Source organism: Homarus americanus, unplaced genomic scaffold (genome assembly GCF_018991925.1).
Source record: "Homarus americanus isolate GMGI-L3 unplaced genomic scaffold, GMGI_Hamer_2.0 scaffold23598, whole genome shotgun sequence".
NCBI classification, from domain to species: Eukaryota; Metazoa; Arthropoda; class Malacostraca; order Decapoda; family Nephropidae; genus Homarus; species Homarus americanus.
The window spans coordinates 3,497,183-3,514,494 of NW_024731054.1; the positions used below are offsets into that span (position 1 = coordinate 3,497,183).

General features: G+C 44.0%; 1 protein-coding gene across 1 annotated transcript in view; it reads right to left on the reverse strand.

The window, feature by feature from the left end:
* The window catches only part of LOC121867432 (serine-rich adhesin for platelets-like), a 45,093-nt gene that overhangs the window by 14,725 nt on the left and 13,056 nt on the right, over positions 1-17,312 (reverse strand). The window contains exons 2-5 of the mRNA XM_042367343.1: positions 9,406-9,649; positions 5,432-5,608; positions 4,550-4,658; positions 1,398-1,501 (exon numbers count right to left, since the gene is read on the reverse strand). Coding sequence (XP_042223277.1) covers positions 1,398-1,501; positions 4,550-4,658; positions 5,432-5,608; positions 9,406-9,649 — 634 coding nt within the window. The remainder of the gene's footprint in view (positions 1-1,397; positions 1,502-4,549; positions 4,659-5,431; positions 5,609-9,405; positions 9,650-17,312) is intronic.

The window sequence follows — 17,312 nt, forward strand, 5'->3', positions numbered from 1 at the left end:
GGGGGAACATGGCGAGCCCACCCAATATAACGGGCATTTTGAAGCTATGTGCACTTGATATTAAGAGATATTCTGAGGTCAATAGCAATTACGTTTTACAGTGATCCCTCGGTTAACGAGCGCCTCGGTTAAAGAGATTTCGGTTAACGATTTACCTTCCATAAGATTCTTAACTTCGGTTAACGAGCAATCCCTCGATTAACGAGTTTTTTACAAGCCGACCTCAACATGTTTTCACTTGCATTTGGCGGTCCACCAGCTGTAGTATTAGTCCGCCAATACAGTAATCGGTTTTAGGGCTTAAATTCCTTACTATTTTAGTAAATATCAAGAAGTTTATACCATTCAATAATTTTAAAAGTTTAATATCAACATTTTTTAGTCATTTTAACAATTATTGAACATAATTGAAGGTAAAGAAACTAGTTTCTGGCGTGCCATCCAGCCTGTTAACACACAAACAGGCATTAGTCTCTCTCTCTTTTCAGTGGAAGTAACATATTGCTTGAGACTCTCTTCAACTAAACGCTTTTTTCTGTGTTTCCAAGCAAATTATTGGTCATTTTGAAATTTATTTTACATATTGACAAGAGAACTAAAATTTTATGGGTGAAATAGCACCATGGGGTGACTTCTCTTCCACCCCAATGCCTTCTCTTCTCCCTTCTCCTCCACCCCCATTCTAATTCCCATCATCATCATCATCCAGGAGCCTTCTACATACACACCTCAAAGTAAGTGTACTTTTCTACCCTTTTTGTTGAATTTAGTCAATTTTCGGTGAGCTGGAACCAATTACCCAAAAACCCATTGAAACAGTGGTTTCGGTTAACGAGTTTTTCGGTTAACGAGCAACCTGCTGGAACGGATTGTGCTCGTTAACCGAGGGACCACTGTACTATATAAAAATCCCTGAGTACAATACTACATTACAGAAAAAGTATTGTAATTTTCTGATGAAAGGGTGGGGTCCGGACCCCCAGGACCCTCTCCCTGGATCCGCCCCATGCAATGTTCACATTTTCTTACTCAACTCAAACATGATTTACAGTTTATACTTACATAAAAAGTGATAAGTATTTGCTTTACTTCTACTCCTCACTGGATAATATACCTCTCTCATTTGTTATTTGCTCTATTTAGACGCTTTCATAGATCACCGACAATAACCATTCAAAAACAGTGTCATTCATTTTTTTAGCCCACCACCTCCTTACATTCTTATTCTCCTACCTATATATAAGAATGTATTTTAGAGCCCAGTCTTGTACATGAACTGAATATAAAGAACACTTAAATATCTGCATCTGTTAGAATACCTGAAGTCATCTTCATTAATGTAACATGGCCCCGATATCATCTGATTAATAAACACATTGTTTAATAATAAGACTCACGTATAAGCAATGCCAGTGACCTCAGGACGTTTGAGGTCAGGTGGAGTAAGGAGGGGCAAGGACGTTGACACATACATCTGGTCCAGCAAGTGGCATGACACGGTCTGTAACAACAATAAATTATTATAACACAGGGAAACAAATTCTGACAATATGTTGTATTTATGTCTTTCAATATGGTCATTCTGAATCAAAAGCATTGTACACTCAAATGCACTGCAGATGTTACGATAACAGCCCTGTTAGATTCAACCTACAAGATATATAACAACACACACACACACACACACACACACACACACACACACACACACACACACACACACACACACACACACACACACACACACACACACACACACACACACACACACACACACACACACACACACACACACACACACACACACACACACACACACACACACACACACACACACACACACACACACACACACACACACACACACACACACACACACACACACACACACACACACACACACACACACACACACACACACACACACACACACACACACACACACACACACACACACACACACACACACACACACACACACACACACACACACACACACACACACACACACACACACACACACACACACACACACACACACACACACACACACACACACACACACACACACACACACACACACACACACACACACACACACACACACACACACACACACACACACACACACACACACACACACACACACACACACACACACACACACACACACACACACACACACACACACACACACACACACACACACACACACACACACACACACACACACACACACACACACACACACACACACACACACACACACACACACACACACACACACACACACACACACACACACACACACACACACACACACACACACACACACACACACACACACACACACACACACACACACACACAACACACACACACACACACACACACACACACACACACACACACACACACACACACACACACACACACACACACACACACACACACACACACACACACACACACACACGTATATAGAACATCTGGACGACGGTGGGAGCATTCTAGTCGAGGCCTCTTGTTATTTACAATTTTAAATTTAAACATAAATGCAGGTAATGTTTGTATTTACAGGTGTAGTGTGCTGGTATCAGTATTATGTCACAGTAGATGATTCAGTTATACCTTACATGGACTCTACTAGAAGCTATGACTCTTTTACGTGTAAATTCCTTGAATATATTAATGCGCGAATTATTTCCACCTAAAATATATGAAGCAGATAATCCTGATAAATGACTCACCCAACAAAGGATTAAGGTTGAATATAGCTGAATAAATTATTAGTCACAGTGTTGTAATTATATCCGACCTTGCAAGTGTTCATCCACAAAAGAAAATCTCTCACATAATTCAATGCTTGTTTTTATCAAGATTACTGTACTGTACAACCATACATAATAACTTCGGTGACCTGACATTTCTTCCTTTGAACATACTTAACTTGGTGTGACCTTATTTTCATATCATTGTCACGGGCGAGTTTGAGGATCATGTGAAGATTAGGCACCCCAACTTATTTCACCTGATGATCAAGCACCCTAACAATACCTTGAGGGGTTACGTTATACTTTTACTTTTATCCTCTTCAACACTGATCGGCTCGTTAGCCGCTTGGGCGATCGGTCATGTCCCTGTTATGCACTGTTGGCAAGTACTGGGCATGCACTGGCTCCTGAAATTGCTTGAACCTACTCCATTGTTGGTCAAGTCTGGTCTTGAAAGAGCTCACACTCGGTGCCGTCACAACACTTTCTGGCAGTTTGTTCCAAGAGTTCACAACTCTCACTCCGAAAAAGTTTGCCCTCACAGCTTTCTGGACCTGCGGCTTTTTCAGCCTTGAGCTGTGACCCCTTGTGGGGCGAGCGTCTGCCAGCTCCAGGTAAGGATACTCGACTGAGTAGTGCCCCTTGAGATGCTTATACACCTCAATTAGGTCACCCCTTGTCCGTCTGTAGTATAAGCTAGACAAGTTCAGGCGCTCCAATCTCTCAGGGTAGCTGAGGAGCCGAAGTGCAGGCACCAGGCTGGTGGCCCTCCTTTGAACATTTTCAACCAACTGACAGTCCCTAGCATATCTCGGGGACCAGACGGGGTGACAGTACTCCAGATGGGGAAGCACTTCACTCTTGAAGATCGTTACGAGGGAAGGACCGTCTAGATATCTGAACGACCTTCTTATAAGACTCATTAATTTATTTGCCTGATTTACCTTCTTCTCGCAATGGCCCCGAGAACTACAGCTCATTGTCAACATACACACCTAGGTCCTTCTCACATTCAGTCTCAAATAGTGCAGTTTCTTCATCCCGTTGGAACATATCATACGTCTCTTTACCGTTGGTACGCCCCAGGTGCATCCTCTTACACTTCGTGACAGGCATGCTATTTATGAAACAAACAAACAACAGCGGGCCCAATGCACTGCCCTGTGGTACCCCGCTCATGACAGGTGCAGATGATGATTTAGTGCCATTAACCACCACACACTGCTTGCGGTCACGTAGAAAGTCTTCTATCAACGCTAGGACATTTCCCCGAATTCCATACCCTTCCAGTTTGATTTACAGCCTTTCATGGGGTACACTGTGTTAAGGTGTTTAATCATCAGGTGAAATAAGATGGATTGCCTTATTCTCACGTAATCCGATTTTCGTCACAATACGCTGCTGATTTCTGGGCATATTCCAATCTAGTTAACTTTTGATGACTCTTTCACCTTTATGTGGCCTCAGTAACCACACCTATCATGTTAATCTACGGGAAATTATGTGACCTTCGTGACCTCCCTGAGTGCCATGATATAATCCTACCTGGCTACTGGTGCTCCTCAAAGCCACCCCCCCCCCTTTATTAAGCATTTGTGACTTACTGACCTTGTGAGGGTTGGTGGGGGGCAGGGAGGAGAGGATGGTGACCTTACTGACCTTGTGGAGGACAGGGAGGAGGGGATGGTGACTTTAATGACCTTGTAGAGGGTAGAGAGGAGGACAGGTAGGAGAGGATAGTGACCTTTATTGGCCAAGTGAATAACCTTACTAACCTTATGGAGATTGGTGGAGGTGCCCCCCTTGTAAGGTGGGGAGCGGGGAGATGTACTATCCCCCTCGGTGATACAAGCGCCCCACACACTCGCTAAACTTCCCTGCCGTCTGTGGGAGGGAAAAAAAAAACAACACGCTGTAACATAACGACGATCCCAACACACACACACACACACACACACATACACACAACACGATGGAAAAACACAAACACAAACACCGATCGGATAACAATTAAAAAAAAAAAAAACACCGAGGTTATAAACGGCTATCCAATACTCACTCCTGGGAATATTCCAATTAATGTACCACAATGAAGGTATTCCAGAAGTGATACAATCATTCGTCGTGACGGTAATGGTATCGACAAGCTGAGGAACGAGTTGGAATATCGGAAAAAAGACTTAGATTAAATTTCAGAACTTCGTAAATGAGGTGAATAATACAAATAACATATCACAGTATAATGATAAAAGAGGAAGATAAAATGCTACTTATGAGACAGTGTTACGTGAGGGAGTTGCTTCTTACGGAATACCTAGTCTAGTTGTTACTTAATGGACAGTATGTTACGTGAAAGTTGATATTTTATTGAAAAGACTAGGCTAGATATGTTACTTAAAGGTTAGACTATAATATATTTGTTACTTAAGGGCTAATGTTTTATTTAAGGGCTAATATGTTACTTAAGGGCTAGATATGTTACTTAAGGGCAAATATGTTACTTAAAGGTTATATATGCTACTTAAGGGCTGGATATGTTACTTAAAGGCTAGATATGTTACTTAAGGGCTATTTATAATTTCTTAAGGGATAGATATGTTACTTTAGGGCTATTTATAATTACTTAAGGGTTAGTATATTACATGAAGACGTCTTACTTGAGGGCGAGGCTGGTCTTGGAGATAGAACGATTCAGGGTAGGGTGAGGCAGGGTAACGTTGGTGGTGGTAGCAGTACGAGCCAAGGAACGGTGTAACGTCATTGCCAGAAGCAGATCCAGGAAGTTAATAATCTTTTGACGACGTATGGGCGATGGTTGCTTTAGTGCGTAGTCCCTGCAATAAGGTGGAGGAATTAGTGTGTAGTCCCTGTAATAAGGTGGAGGAATTAGTGTGTAGTCCCTGCAATAAGGTGGAGGAATTAGTGTGTAGTCCCTGCAATAAGGTGGAGGAATTAGTGTGTAGTCCCTGCAATAAGGTGAAGGAATTAGTGTGTAGTCCCTGTAATAAGGTGGAGGAATTAGTGTGTAGTCCCTGCAATAAGGTGGAGGAATTAGTGTGTAGTCTCTGTAATAAGGTGGAGGAATTAGTGTGTAGTCCCTGCAATAAGGTGAAGGAATTAGTGTGTAGTCCCTGTAATAAGGTGGAGGAATTAGTGTGTAGTCCCTGCAATAAGGTGAAGGAATTAGTGTGTAGTCTCTGTAATAAGGTGGAGGAATTAGTGTGTAGTCTCTGTAATAAGGTGGAGGAATTAGTGTGTAGTCCCTGCAATAAGGTGAAGGAATTAGTGTGTAGTCCCTGTAATAAGGTGGCGGAATTAGCGTGTAGTCTCTGTAATAAGGTGGAGGAATTAGTGAGTAGTCCCTGTAATAAGGTGGCGGAATTAGCGTGTAGTCTCTGTAATAAGGTGAAGGAATTAGTGTGTAGTCCCTGTAATAAGGTGGAGGAATTAGTGTGTAGTCTCTGTAATAAGGTGGAGGAATTAGTGTGTAGTCCCTGCAATAAGGTGGCGGAATTAGTGTGTAGTCCCTGTAATAAGGTGGAGGAATTAGTGTGTAGTCTCTGTAATAAGGTGGAGGAATTAGTGTGTAGTCCCTGTAATAAGGTGGCGGAATTAGCGTGTAGTCTCTGTAATAAGGTGGAGGAGGTGAGGGGTGGAGGTGAGGGGGTAAGGTGGGGGTGAGAGGTGAGGGGGTAAGGTGGGGGTGAGAGGTGAGGGGGTAAGGTGGGGGTGAGAGGTGAGGGGTAGTGAGTTCTTGTTGACGCTTGTTTACGCTCAGGTGATCAATGTTTTTATTTATACCCATACGATAAAGACTCTCTCTCTCTCTCTCTCTCTCTCTCTCTCTCTCTCTCTCAAGGGAAGGAGGGGGGGTAAGGTACTGCCACCATCATTCATACCCCTTGTTATTACTCTTCTAAGTTCCTGAAGCGTAACTTGATTTGGTCTACGCCCCGATGCACTTGTTCCCGCCAGACCACAACGCCAGGAGGGAGAGGAAGTTCCCTGTGGGTGCCGCTGGGTTAAAGGTCTCCCAGTTAGTGCTTCATACGGTTAAAGGTCTTCCAGTTAGTGCCTCATACGGTTAAAGGTCTTCCAGTTAGTGCTTCATACGGTTAAAGGTCTCAGTTAGTGCCTCATATTCCGCGGGTGTGGAGGTTGTCCCTGAATTTCAATGTTATTATTTATTATTATTATTATTATTATTTGTGTGTCCCGCGGCTCTGTACTGTATGTTGGTTCATTGGCCCGCGCATACATTCATACATACATACATACATACATACATACATACATACATAACTATAAATGACTCAATATAAACACAGGTAGGTATACACTCTGCCACTGAGCATGTGTGTGTGTGTGTGTGTGTGTGTGTGTGTGTGTGTGTGTGTGTGTGTGTATCTTCATGTATATTTATGTGTCTGTGTGGCCTTTAGATTGTGTGTACGCATGTAGGTGATTGCATGCCGTGAGTATGCATGTACATATGTGTGTGTCTGTGTGTGTGTGTGTGTGTGTGTGTGTGAGAGCGCGCATGGGTGTACCTCGCTCAGTAAACCTTGGTAAAAAGTTGTATCAGATTACAGGTATTGGCTTATTGCTCTCTCTCCATTGATCTATCTATCGATCTATCTTTCTCATTGTCATCTTCTATATCAATGGTCTCTCTCTCTCTCTCTCTCTCTCTCTCTCTCACCTGCGGTTCACAGTGACACAGGTACACCAAATAGTGAAAGGGAGAAGAATAATCACAATAATTCCTCGAGACTTCGCCCTTGTGTGTGCCTTGACCACCTTAGCCTGTGGGTTACGCCTCTCTGCCCCCGATAATGTATACCGTCGTCAGAAGCTTTGGAGGGTCACTCACTAACTCACTCACTCACTCACTCACTCACTAACTCACTCACTCCTATATGATGTTAAGTGAACGTATCTAGTTAAGTAAGAGTCTCAGTGTAATATTTCTGGACCAGTTACGTGTATTCTCAAAATTTGACTTACGAGGAACATTCACCTTACGAAACTCTATGACCCTGGACTCTCTCGTATCTTGAATTACATTGTCATTTTTTTTCTGGTTTCTTTTCTCAGCGACCAATTCCTCTCTTCTCTCTTATTTTATGATATTATGTATTGTTTTATCCAGACAAGACGTGAGTTTAGGTCATATCATTCGTAAATTCAAAAAAAAAAAAAAAAAACGATATATTCAATAATTTATCTCCGTGAAATCAATGGGACGAAACAAATAACAAAAGAGCATCAGTATTATACAAGCGCTCCAAATATGTAGTGGGCGTTACTCCAGGCGATCTGATCCTCCTCCTAAACAGGGACATGGTATCACATTCCCTTATCCCCCCATATAACTATCCCGTCACAATATTTACTTTGTTTATATATCCCAGTCTTTGTTTACCTATAATAATGGCTAATTCTGCATATTTTCTGCAGTTTGGGAGTTAAAACAAAGAAAAATAACAGGAATTGAAATATTATAGCATTTTGACGCGATGGGAGGAGATATGACATAGGAGAGAGCATTAAGAGTTACAATCTTACATAATGGCGATACAATCCGTAATAATTTCACTGTCTCACGAAAAAATAAGAATAAAATCCTCGTAAAAATATAAAACGTACATCACTGATTTACTTAAGGTAGAATTTCAGAACAGTTATGATGTTATTTTAGTGTTCTAGCTTGAGTTAATTTCCTTTGTGTACTCTTATCTCTTCACTTACGAGATATTTTTTTTATCGTAAGAGTTTTGAGAATCTGGAGACTAGTGTTGACCGTGAGAGTGGTCCAGATATAAAGACCAGGTTAAGTGTACACATGACCACAAGGACGTACACATGCACGCACAGCCATGAACATGCATAAAGACAGACACATACATACAGTACATACATACACGGGTACACACAGATTCAACACAAAAGTGCTTAAACGCACATACATACATATAAAGATGAACACACACACACACACACACACACACACACACACACACACACACACACACCTGCCTTACTTACACCAAAATTCCAACACAATAATTTATGCTTTTAATTGACTTTTAACCCCTCCCCCTTATCAACCCCTCCCCCTTATCAACCCCTCCCTCATTAAACCCTTCCACCTCTGTCCTAAGTCACCGGGGGAGAAGGGGTATGGAGGTCATATGGAAAACCTAAATTGAATCAGGTTTATTTTATCGTTGATGACAGTGACTGGCGGCGTGTGTAGGGGAGGAGAGGGGAGAGAGAGAAGGGAAAGGTGGGAGGGAGGGAGGGAGAGAAAAAAGAAGGAAGGGAAAGGGGGAGAGGAGGGAAGGGAAGAGGGTAGGGAGGGAGAGAGAGCAAAAGAGGAAAGAGATACGGGAGAGGAAGGAGGGGGAGATGGGGAGGGGAGTGAGAGGGGGGGAAAGAAAAAAGAGGAATGGGTAGGGGAGGAGGGGGGAAGGGGGGAAAGAAAGAAAGGGGAGAGGGAGGGGAGAGGGGAGATGTCAACACAACACAAACAAGTAGTTCACGGTCCCCTAATTCTCAAAGGTTTGCACACACACACCTACCTCTCTCTCTCTCTCTCTCTCTCTCTCTCTCTCTCTCTCTCTCTCACCTGGGCGTCTGGTCCTCGTTGTCCAGGAGGGAGAGGTCACCGCCAGCCTCCACCAGTAGCCTCAACACCCTCCTCGACCCCCGGTAGGAGGCGCCGTGGACGGGGGTGGCGCCCTTCACCCCGCACCTCCTGTTGGGGTTGGCTCCAAGACGCAGCAGAAGGGCCACCACTTCGTTGTCTCCGCCGAAGGAAGCGCAGAAGAGGGGCGTCTGTCCGTGCGAGTTGACGCTCTCGATGTGGACCCCTGTGGGAGGGAGAGATGGGTGTTAGTGGTGGTGGTGGTGGTGGTGGTGGAGGTGGAGGTGGTGGTGGTGGTGGTAGAGGTGGTGGTGGTGGTGGTAGAGGTAGGTGGTGGTGGGTGTAGAGGTGGTAGAGGTGGTGGTAGAGGTGGTGGTGGCGGTAGAGGTGGTGGTGGTGGTGGTGGTGGTAGTGATGGCGACTGAAAATAATACTGGTGGTGGTGATAATAATGGTGGAGGTTGTAGTGGTGATAATGGCGTTAATATAACTACAATAAACAATACCTCATCATAAAACAGCCACAAACAACAAGTCAACACACAGTAGACACCTCCCCCATCCCCCCCCATCCACCCTCTACAAACACCTACATTAATACAACCACGTTATCACAAGACCTACATGCAGAAGGTATGAACGAGGAACAAATCAGCAGTCATCATCACTCAAGTTCTGGGTGAGTAGCCAGCGAAGTGCCCCACCCCACACCCACCCCATCCCACACCCACTCCACCCCACCCACTCCACTCCACCACCCCACCCCACACCCACTCCACTCCACCCCACCAGTCATCTCTGAGTGATAACATTACGACACGGACGGTAACTAACAACACGATTACACAACACTGATATGAAAATAGACTGTCATTTCCTGGGTTTATTTTTTCCCCTTCACAACCTATGCTTTCAGGAGTTCAATACCAACGTCAATAAAGATTTAATTCATCACTAACTTTAAAGAGCTTGTTTTTATATCCTTCTAAATCATCAGTAACTTCAAAGAGCTTTTATTTCTATATGCTCTTGGTAATCCCATCCAGGCCGGAGTGTTGGAGCAGCCGACTTTATCTCTTGTAATATTAATGTATAAATATTCAAGTGTATAAATGAATAAACGTATAAATGCATTGTTGTATAAATGTACAGGAATATATAATTGGAGAAGATAAAATTGTCTGGACTGGAAAGAAAGCTGGACACACACACACACACACACACACACACATTCCTCGACAGGCACTCAACTCTTCCGGTAAAAATGTTCTGCTCCCTCCCTCCCTCCCTCCCTCCCTTCCCCTTCATCCTCCCTTCCTTCGTTCTCCCTTTCCTTCCCCCCTTCCTCCCTCACACTCCCTTCCTCCCTCAGCAGAAGCAGGGAGGCCCCAGGGAGGTGAGGTGATCCCGGCACAAAGGAGGAACACGCCCCTATCTTCTTCCTCATCTCCTGCCGCTGCTCTAGGTCACGACCCCCCAAGCGGCCACCACTGCAGGGGGCAAGTGGGGGCAAGAAACGGGGTAAGGAGGCTGGAAGAGGAGGGGGCAAGAGAGGGCAAAGGGGCAGGAGAAGGCGGCGTCAAAGGTCACGGGTGGAGGGGAAGTGGTGGGTGGACGCGGAAGCATTGTGGAGAATGTGATGTTTTGATTCTGTCGTTTATACATTTCTATTTTGATTCAGTTGTTTATAGATACTTGATGTTATTCTGTCGTTTATACATATTTGCTTTGATTCTGTCGTTTATGAAAGGTTCTCTTTTCTTTTGTCGTTTATACAATAACAACAGGTAAAAATAACAGAGGAATATACAAAGAATAGGATAAAATGAAGACAAAAGTGATAAAGGAAGCGGAAAATAAAAAAATACACGAAGAAATGGACTAAAAATATAACAAAAACAGGGAGATAAAAAGAAAACAAAAGATGGATAGAAAAAAAGAAGAGACGAAAAAAAACGTAAAAAAGAGATATTATGTGAAAAGTGAGAAAGACGAAGAGAGGAAGAGGGAAAAGATGAGAGGAACGCGTGATGATGTGGTGCGTGTACTCAGGGGAGGAGCATGGTGGAATGAGGCAAACACTGGCCAGGGGGGGAGAGTAAACAGGGGCTGGTAAAGAAGACAAAAGCACTCTTGAAAGTAGGATAAACATGGTTGCTTCTCGCTCACCTTCTCGTCAGAATTTGTGTGTGAGAGAGAGAGAGAGAGAGAGAGAGAGAGAGAGAGAGAGAGAGAGAGAGAGAGAGAGAGAGAGAGAGAGAGAGAGAGAGAGAGAGAGAGAGAGAGAGAGCCTGACACCTCCTGCATCTTCTGTGGAAGTCGTGAGTCACGTTCAAGTGAGGCTGTTCCACCTGCCTATACCTGCCTCCCACCTCCACCTGCCTATACCTGTCTCCCACCTCCACCTGCCTATACCTGTCTCCCACCTTCCACCTTCATCTGCCTCCCCCCCCTCACCACCACCTACCCCAATATTACACAAACGTTCAACTAATTGACTTTAATGTATAGTCACGACTCACTACACCTCGCTAATTGGCTCCAAAGGTAAGTGACCCCCATTAATCTCTAAGAAAGTAACGAAATAAAATGAATTACTTTTCACAAACTTTCAAAATACTTAATGAGAAAATAATGTCTTAAATCCAAGAGGAAAAGTTTGAACAAGGAAAAAAAAAAAGTAAGGTGTAATTTTAGGCTATATTTCGTGGGTTTAATTTCCACCTTTCCTGACCTGAATGATGTTGCTAGTTAGTGAGAATGTTTACTTATTTATTTTTTAGTTTATTTTTATGTTTTTGTGCAACTATTGTTTATTTCACGGTCACGATCCCAAGACAACTCTATCCGGGAAACTCCACCTGTCGAAGGAAGAAATTGACAGAGCAATGTCCTTCTATACTGACTATCAGGTTCTGTCAAGTTCTGTCAAGCTTTCGTGAAGTGACAGTAAGACAGATGGCTCTCTTGTGTGACGTCTGAAGTCTGATCCTCACTATTTAACCAAGATAACGTACGTGTGTGTGTGTGTGTGTGTGTGTGCGTGTGTGTGTCTATTATGATGCTTTGACTTATCGTAACACAGTTTTGTTTTTATCCTTTGTTTTGGATTAACTGATAGTAATTTGTTTTTAACCTGATAGTCTTTTGTTTTATACCTGTTAGTCTTTTGTTTTATACCTGTTAGTCTTTTGTTTTATACCTGATAGTCTTTTGTTTTATACCTGATAGTCTTTTGTTTTATACCTGATAGTCATTTGTTTTTTAACCCGATAGTCATTTTATTAACAAATGTCTACAGAAATTATAAAAAAAATTACAAATATTCAATAGTAATGAACTTAAAAGCAATGTAATACTACTACTACTACTACTACTTCTATAATAATAATAATAATAATAATAATAATAATAATAATAATAATAATAATAATAATAATAATAATAATAATAAGAAGAAGAATAAGAATAAGAATAAGAATAAGAATAAGAATAAGAATAAGAAGAAGAAGAAGAAGAAGAAGAAGAAGAAGAAGAATTCACTGGTTGCATCTGACCACAAAGATATACCACCATACTAGGAGAGGTAAACAACATTAGATATACCACAACAAAAGAGTATATTCCAGGTAAGGTATAACCCCAGGTCTTTGTCTGAGGAAAGGAGTGGTATATGTACAGACACAGGTAGACAGACAGACAAAGGTAGAGAGAGAGACGGGTAGACAGATAGCCACAGGTAGACAGAAACACAGGTAGACAGAGACAAAGGTAGACAGACATACACAGATAGACACATGTAGACAGAGACACAGGTAGACAAAAACACAGACAGACAGTTAAAGAGACAGATACAGATACAGATACAGACAGACAGGTAGATAGATAGACACAGACAGACAGACGCGTAACAAAAGCAGAACTGGCTCCAGCACGGGATAATTGTGGGAGTACACCAGTTTATAATGATATGTTATATATACGTGTCAAGCAGTGGCCTTGAAGCAGTAAGAGGGGGAGGATGGGGGGAGAGGGGGATGATAGAGGAAGGGGAGGGGGTGATGGAAAAGGGTGGAGAAGGGAGGAGGAGGAGGGGGTGATGGACGAATAGTGAGAGGATGGGGGTGATGGAAAGGGAATGGAGGGGGTGAGGAGGAGGGGGTAATGAAGGAAGGAGGAGAGGGGGTAATGGAAAGGGGATGGAGAAAGGAGGAGGATGGATAAATGAAAAGAAGGGGAAATGAGAGGGGGAGTAGAGTGAGAAGATGACAGAGGAAGGGGAGAAGGAGGGTGTGAAGGAAGGAGAAATAGAAGAGGGTGAAAAACGAAGGAGAAATTTGGGGGCATTGGGGTTGAAGGAGGAGATAGAGGTGAGGGAGTTTGGGTCAAATGGGAAAATTGGGAAAAGTTGGGAAAATGTGGCGGAGTGAGCGAAACTTATTAGAGATAATGGGTAAATGAATAGATAAATAGGTAAATGGGCAAAGGAATGATGGGTGGGTTAAAAAGACAGACAGACCGACAGACAGATAGACAGACAGACGGAGACAAAGACAGACGCACACAAAAAACAAGATCAGGGTACATTTACATATCATAACATCAAAATATTACCAACGGAAGTCCGTCTGCCGAGAGGGGCGTCAGCAGTGATGTGAGGGAGGGTGGGAGGGATGGATGGAGGGAGGGAGGGAGGAAGGAAGGTGGGAGGGAGGGAGGGAGGGAGGGAGGGAGGGAAACGAAGAAGGAAAAAGATGAAACGGGGCAGGATGGAATAAATGTGGGAAGGTGGAATGAGGAAGGTTACGGTTAACAAATCTGTTGACAAAGCTTGGAGTACAGTTTGCCTATTCTGAGTAAATTCAGTCAGGTCTTGACACTGAGGGTGGTATCACTGTTCACTGCCACACAGGACAGTGGTTCATATACAGTAGAAGTCATAATTAAGGACTAATCAGTGTGAACCAGCAGCAAATTTTGGATAAACAGCAAGAATGTCCTCAAGCAGTCCTGATTCAATGGAATAATTACAAAGTTCATGATACAATAAGCCAGGTGGCCTGAAGTCTTCGACAGTATCACATTTAATAATATAGTGTTCAAGTGTATGCTTTAAAGGTTTATCACAAAGTTTACACGCTGAGTGTTACGGTATGGGTACAGCGTTACTAACTTGCCAGATGTGTCTGTATCCTAGCCTAATTCTGGCCACGACTACATCACATTGTCTGGTTCTGCCCTGTGCTGGCCATACCGGTACCTCTTGTTACAAAATTTGTCATATTTACTAATGCTACAACTACCAGGTCTGTGCATTTCTCAGTTAAGGATGGAGTAGGATGGGATTGATGAAATGGGAAGGATGAAACCGAAGAAGAAAAATTGAAAGGGGAGGAAGGGACAATGGAATAGGAATGGAAAGATGGAATGACGGAGAGAGAGACCAATCACAGCCTACGGGATCACTGAATGAATCCCAACAGCCAATCACAACCTTCAAGGACCCAACAACTTAACGAGGACAAAACCTGCGTTAACTGGGTTGTTTGGTGGAGTCGTTCACACCAGTGGTAACGAGGCAATTACACTGTGGATAGCCATGGGTGGTCGCACGTTACCCCCCCAGCTAAAAACTTGTTAACAGGAGGATGTGTGTGATGGTGGGAATGTGGAGGTCGTTAGCTCCTTATATGGTGGTGATAATGGTGGTGATGGTGGTGATGGTGATGGTGGTGATGGTGGTGGTTGTGGCAGTGGTGGTAATGATGGTGGTGGTGGTAATGATGGTGGTGGTGATGGTGGTGGTGATGATGATGGTGGTGGTGGTGATGGAGGTGGTGGCAGTGGTGGTAATGATGGTGGTGGTGGTGATGGTGGTGGTGATGATTGTGGTGGTGGTGTTGGTGGTGGTGTTGGTGATGGTGATAATGATGATGAAGATTATACATTATTATTGTGGCTGTTGCTATTATTATTATTACCACAAATACTATCATCATCACTATCATCACCATCATCATATCTTTATCATCATTATATTTTGACTCATCATTAAAACCTCCACAGTCTGTGTCCTTCTGTGCATCCTGCCCGACTACTGTGTCTCAGGCAGTGAACAAGACTGATTCACACATGACACTCCCCCCACACACACATCTGCACGTGTCACGGTGTAAACACAGGACACACCCACCAGCACACCTGCCTGAGGACTAAGAGACACCCTCTCACACACCTGCCTGGGGAAAATCATAACACACCCTCCCACACACCTGCCTGAGGACTGAGACACCCTCCCTCACACCTGCCTGGGGACTGAAACACCCTCCCACACACCTGCCTGAGGGTAAAGATAAGACAATGACCCAACAGGTGTCTACAGTATCAGGCCATCATCGTCCACGCCCTTCCTTGGTCAGTGAGTCACCCGTGTCTTGGTCCGCTTCGTCTATGACTCACCACTTCCTCATCACCACTATCATCATTATCATCATCATCGGCCTGTGTCAGTCAAGTCTACAGCTGCATGACGGGTTCTTCTATGTTGTTCATCATCATCATCATCATCACCATCATCACCATCATCACCATCATCAGTCAGACACTAGTACTGGATAAAGATCTTCCCTACACACACACAGATAAGATATTACATTATTAACTCTTGTAGTGTGTGTGTGTGTGTGTGTGTGTGTGTGTGTGTGTGTGTGTGTCCTCACCTTCCTTCCAACACCTGTCCTTTCCACTCTCCTTCCTTCACCCTCCCTCTACCCCCATCCGGTATTTCCCACAAAATCCTTCCTCCCTCTCACCTTCCTTCTCTCCCTCCTTCTTACTCCTTCTTTCCATCTCTTCCTTCCTCTTCCTCTCCTCCCTCTTTATCCCCTTCTATCCCCCACCCATCCTTCCCCCTTCCCCATCTCCCCTACCATTTCCCTCCCCCAACAATTCCCCCAAAAATATCACCAAGGTAAGATGGATAATCTGTCTTAACATTAATGTGTTTTACGCCGCTGCAGAGGTGGAAGGTCTTAGTGTATGGCCTTGAAACATTTTTACTGCTCTTGTAATAAAAGAAGGAGGAGGAAGGGGAAGGGGGGGGAGGGGGAAGGGGGAGGAGGGGGAGGGGGGGGAGGGGGAAGGGGAGGAGGGGGAAGGGGAGGAGGTGATGTGGAAAGGGGGGGGCGGGGATGTGGAAGAGGAGGTGGGGGAGGAGAAGAAAGAGGAGGAGGAGGAAGTGGAGTGGCGAAGAGGAGGAGGAGAAAGAGGATTTTTATGAGAAGGAGAAGGAAGGAAGAGTAAGAGAGTAGGAGTAGAAGGAGGAGGAAGGACGTGCAGGACTCACCATGGGCGTTTCCTTAAGGGCATATCCTGCAAGTACCTAAGCCCCTTAAACTGTAGGATCCTGTGTGAGGCTTCCTGATAGGCTAGTTGGCTCACCTGAAGATTAATCACCCCAAGATTATTTCACCTTAATGCTTCCTGGAGGTTAGGTTAGGTTAGGTTATTTAATCCTCATGTGAAATATACTGGGGTGCCTAAACTTCAGGTGATCCATTTAATCTTGGCAAGATGTGTCCCCCCCCCGCCCCCCCACGAGTGTGCTCTTCAATGGACAGTAACTCAAGCTCATTGTCTGCTGTACCTGACTGTAATCGTCACACACACACACACACACACACACACACACACACACACACACACACACACACACACACACACACACACACACACACACACCATATTTTCTACACTCCATCAAATATAAAAGAGAAAGAGAGAGAGACAAACTCTCTCTCTCTCTCTCTCTCTCTCTCACCAGGAAACAGAACACCAGTAAGGCTCGGTATATTCACCTCCCTCCTCTCACTCCACATTACACCTCGTGG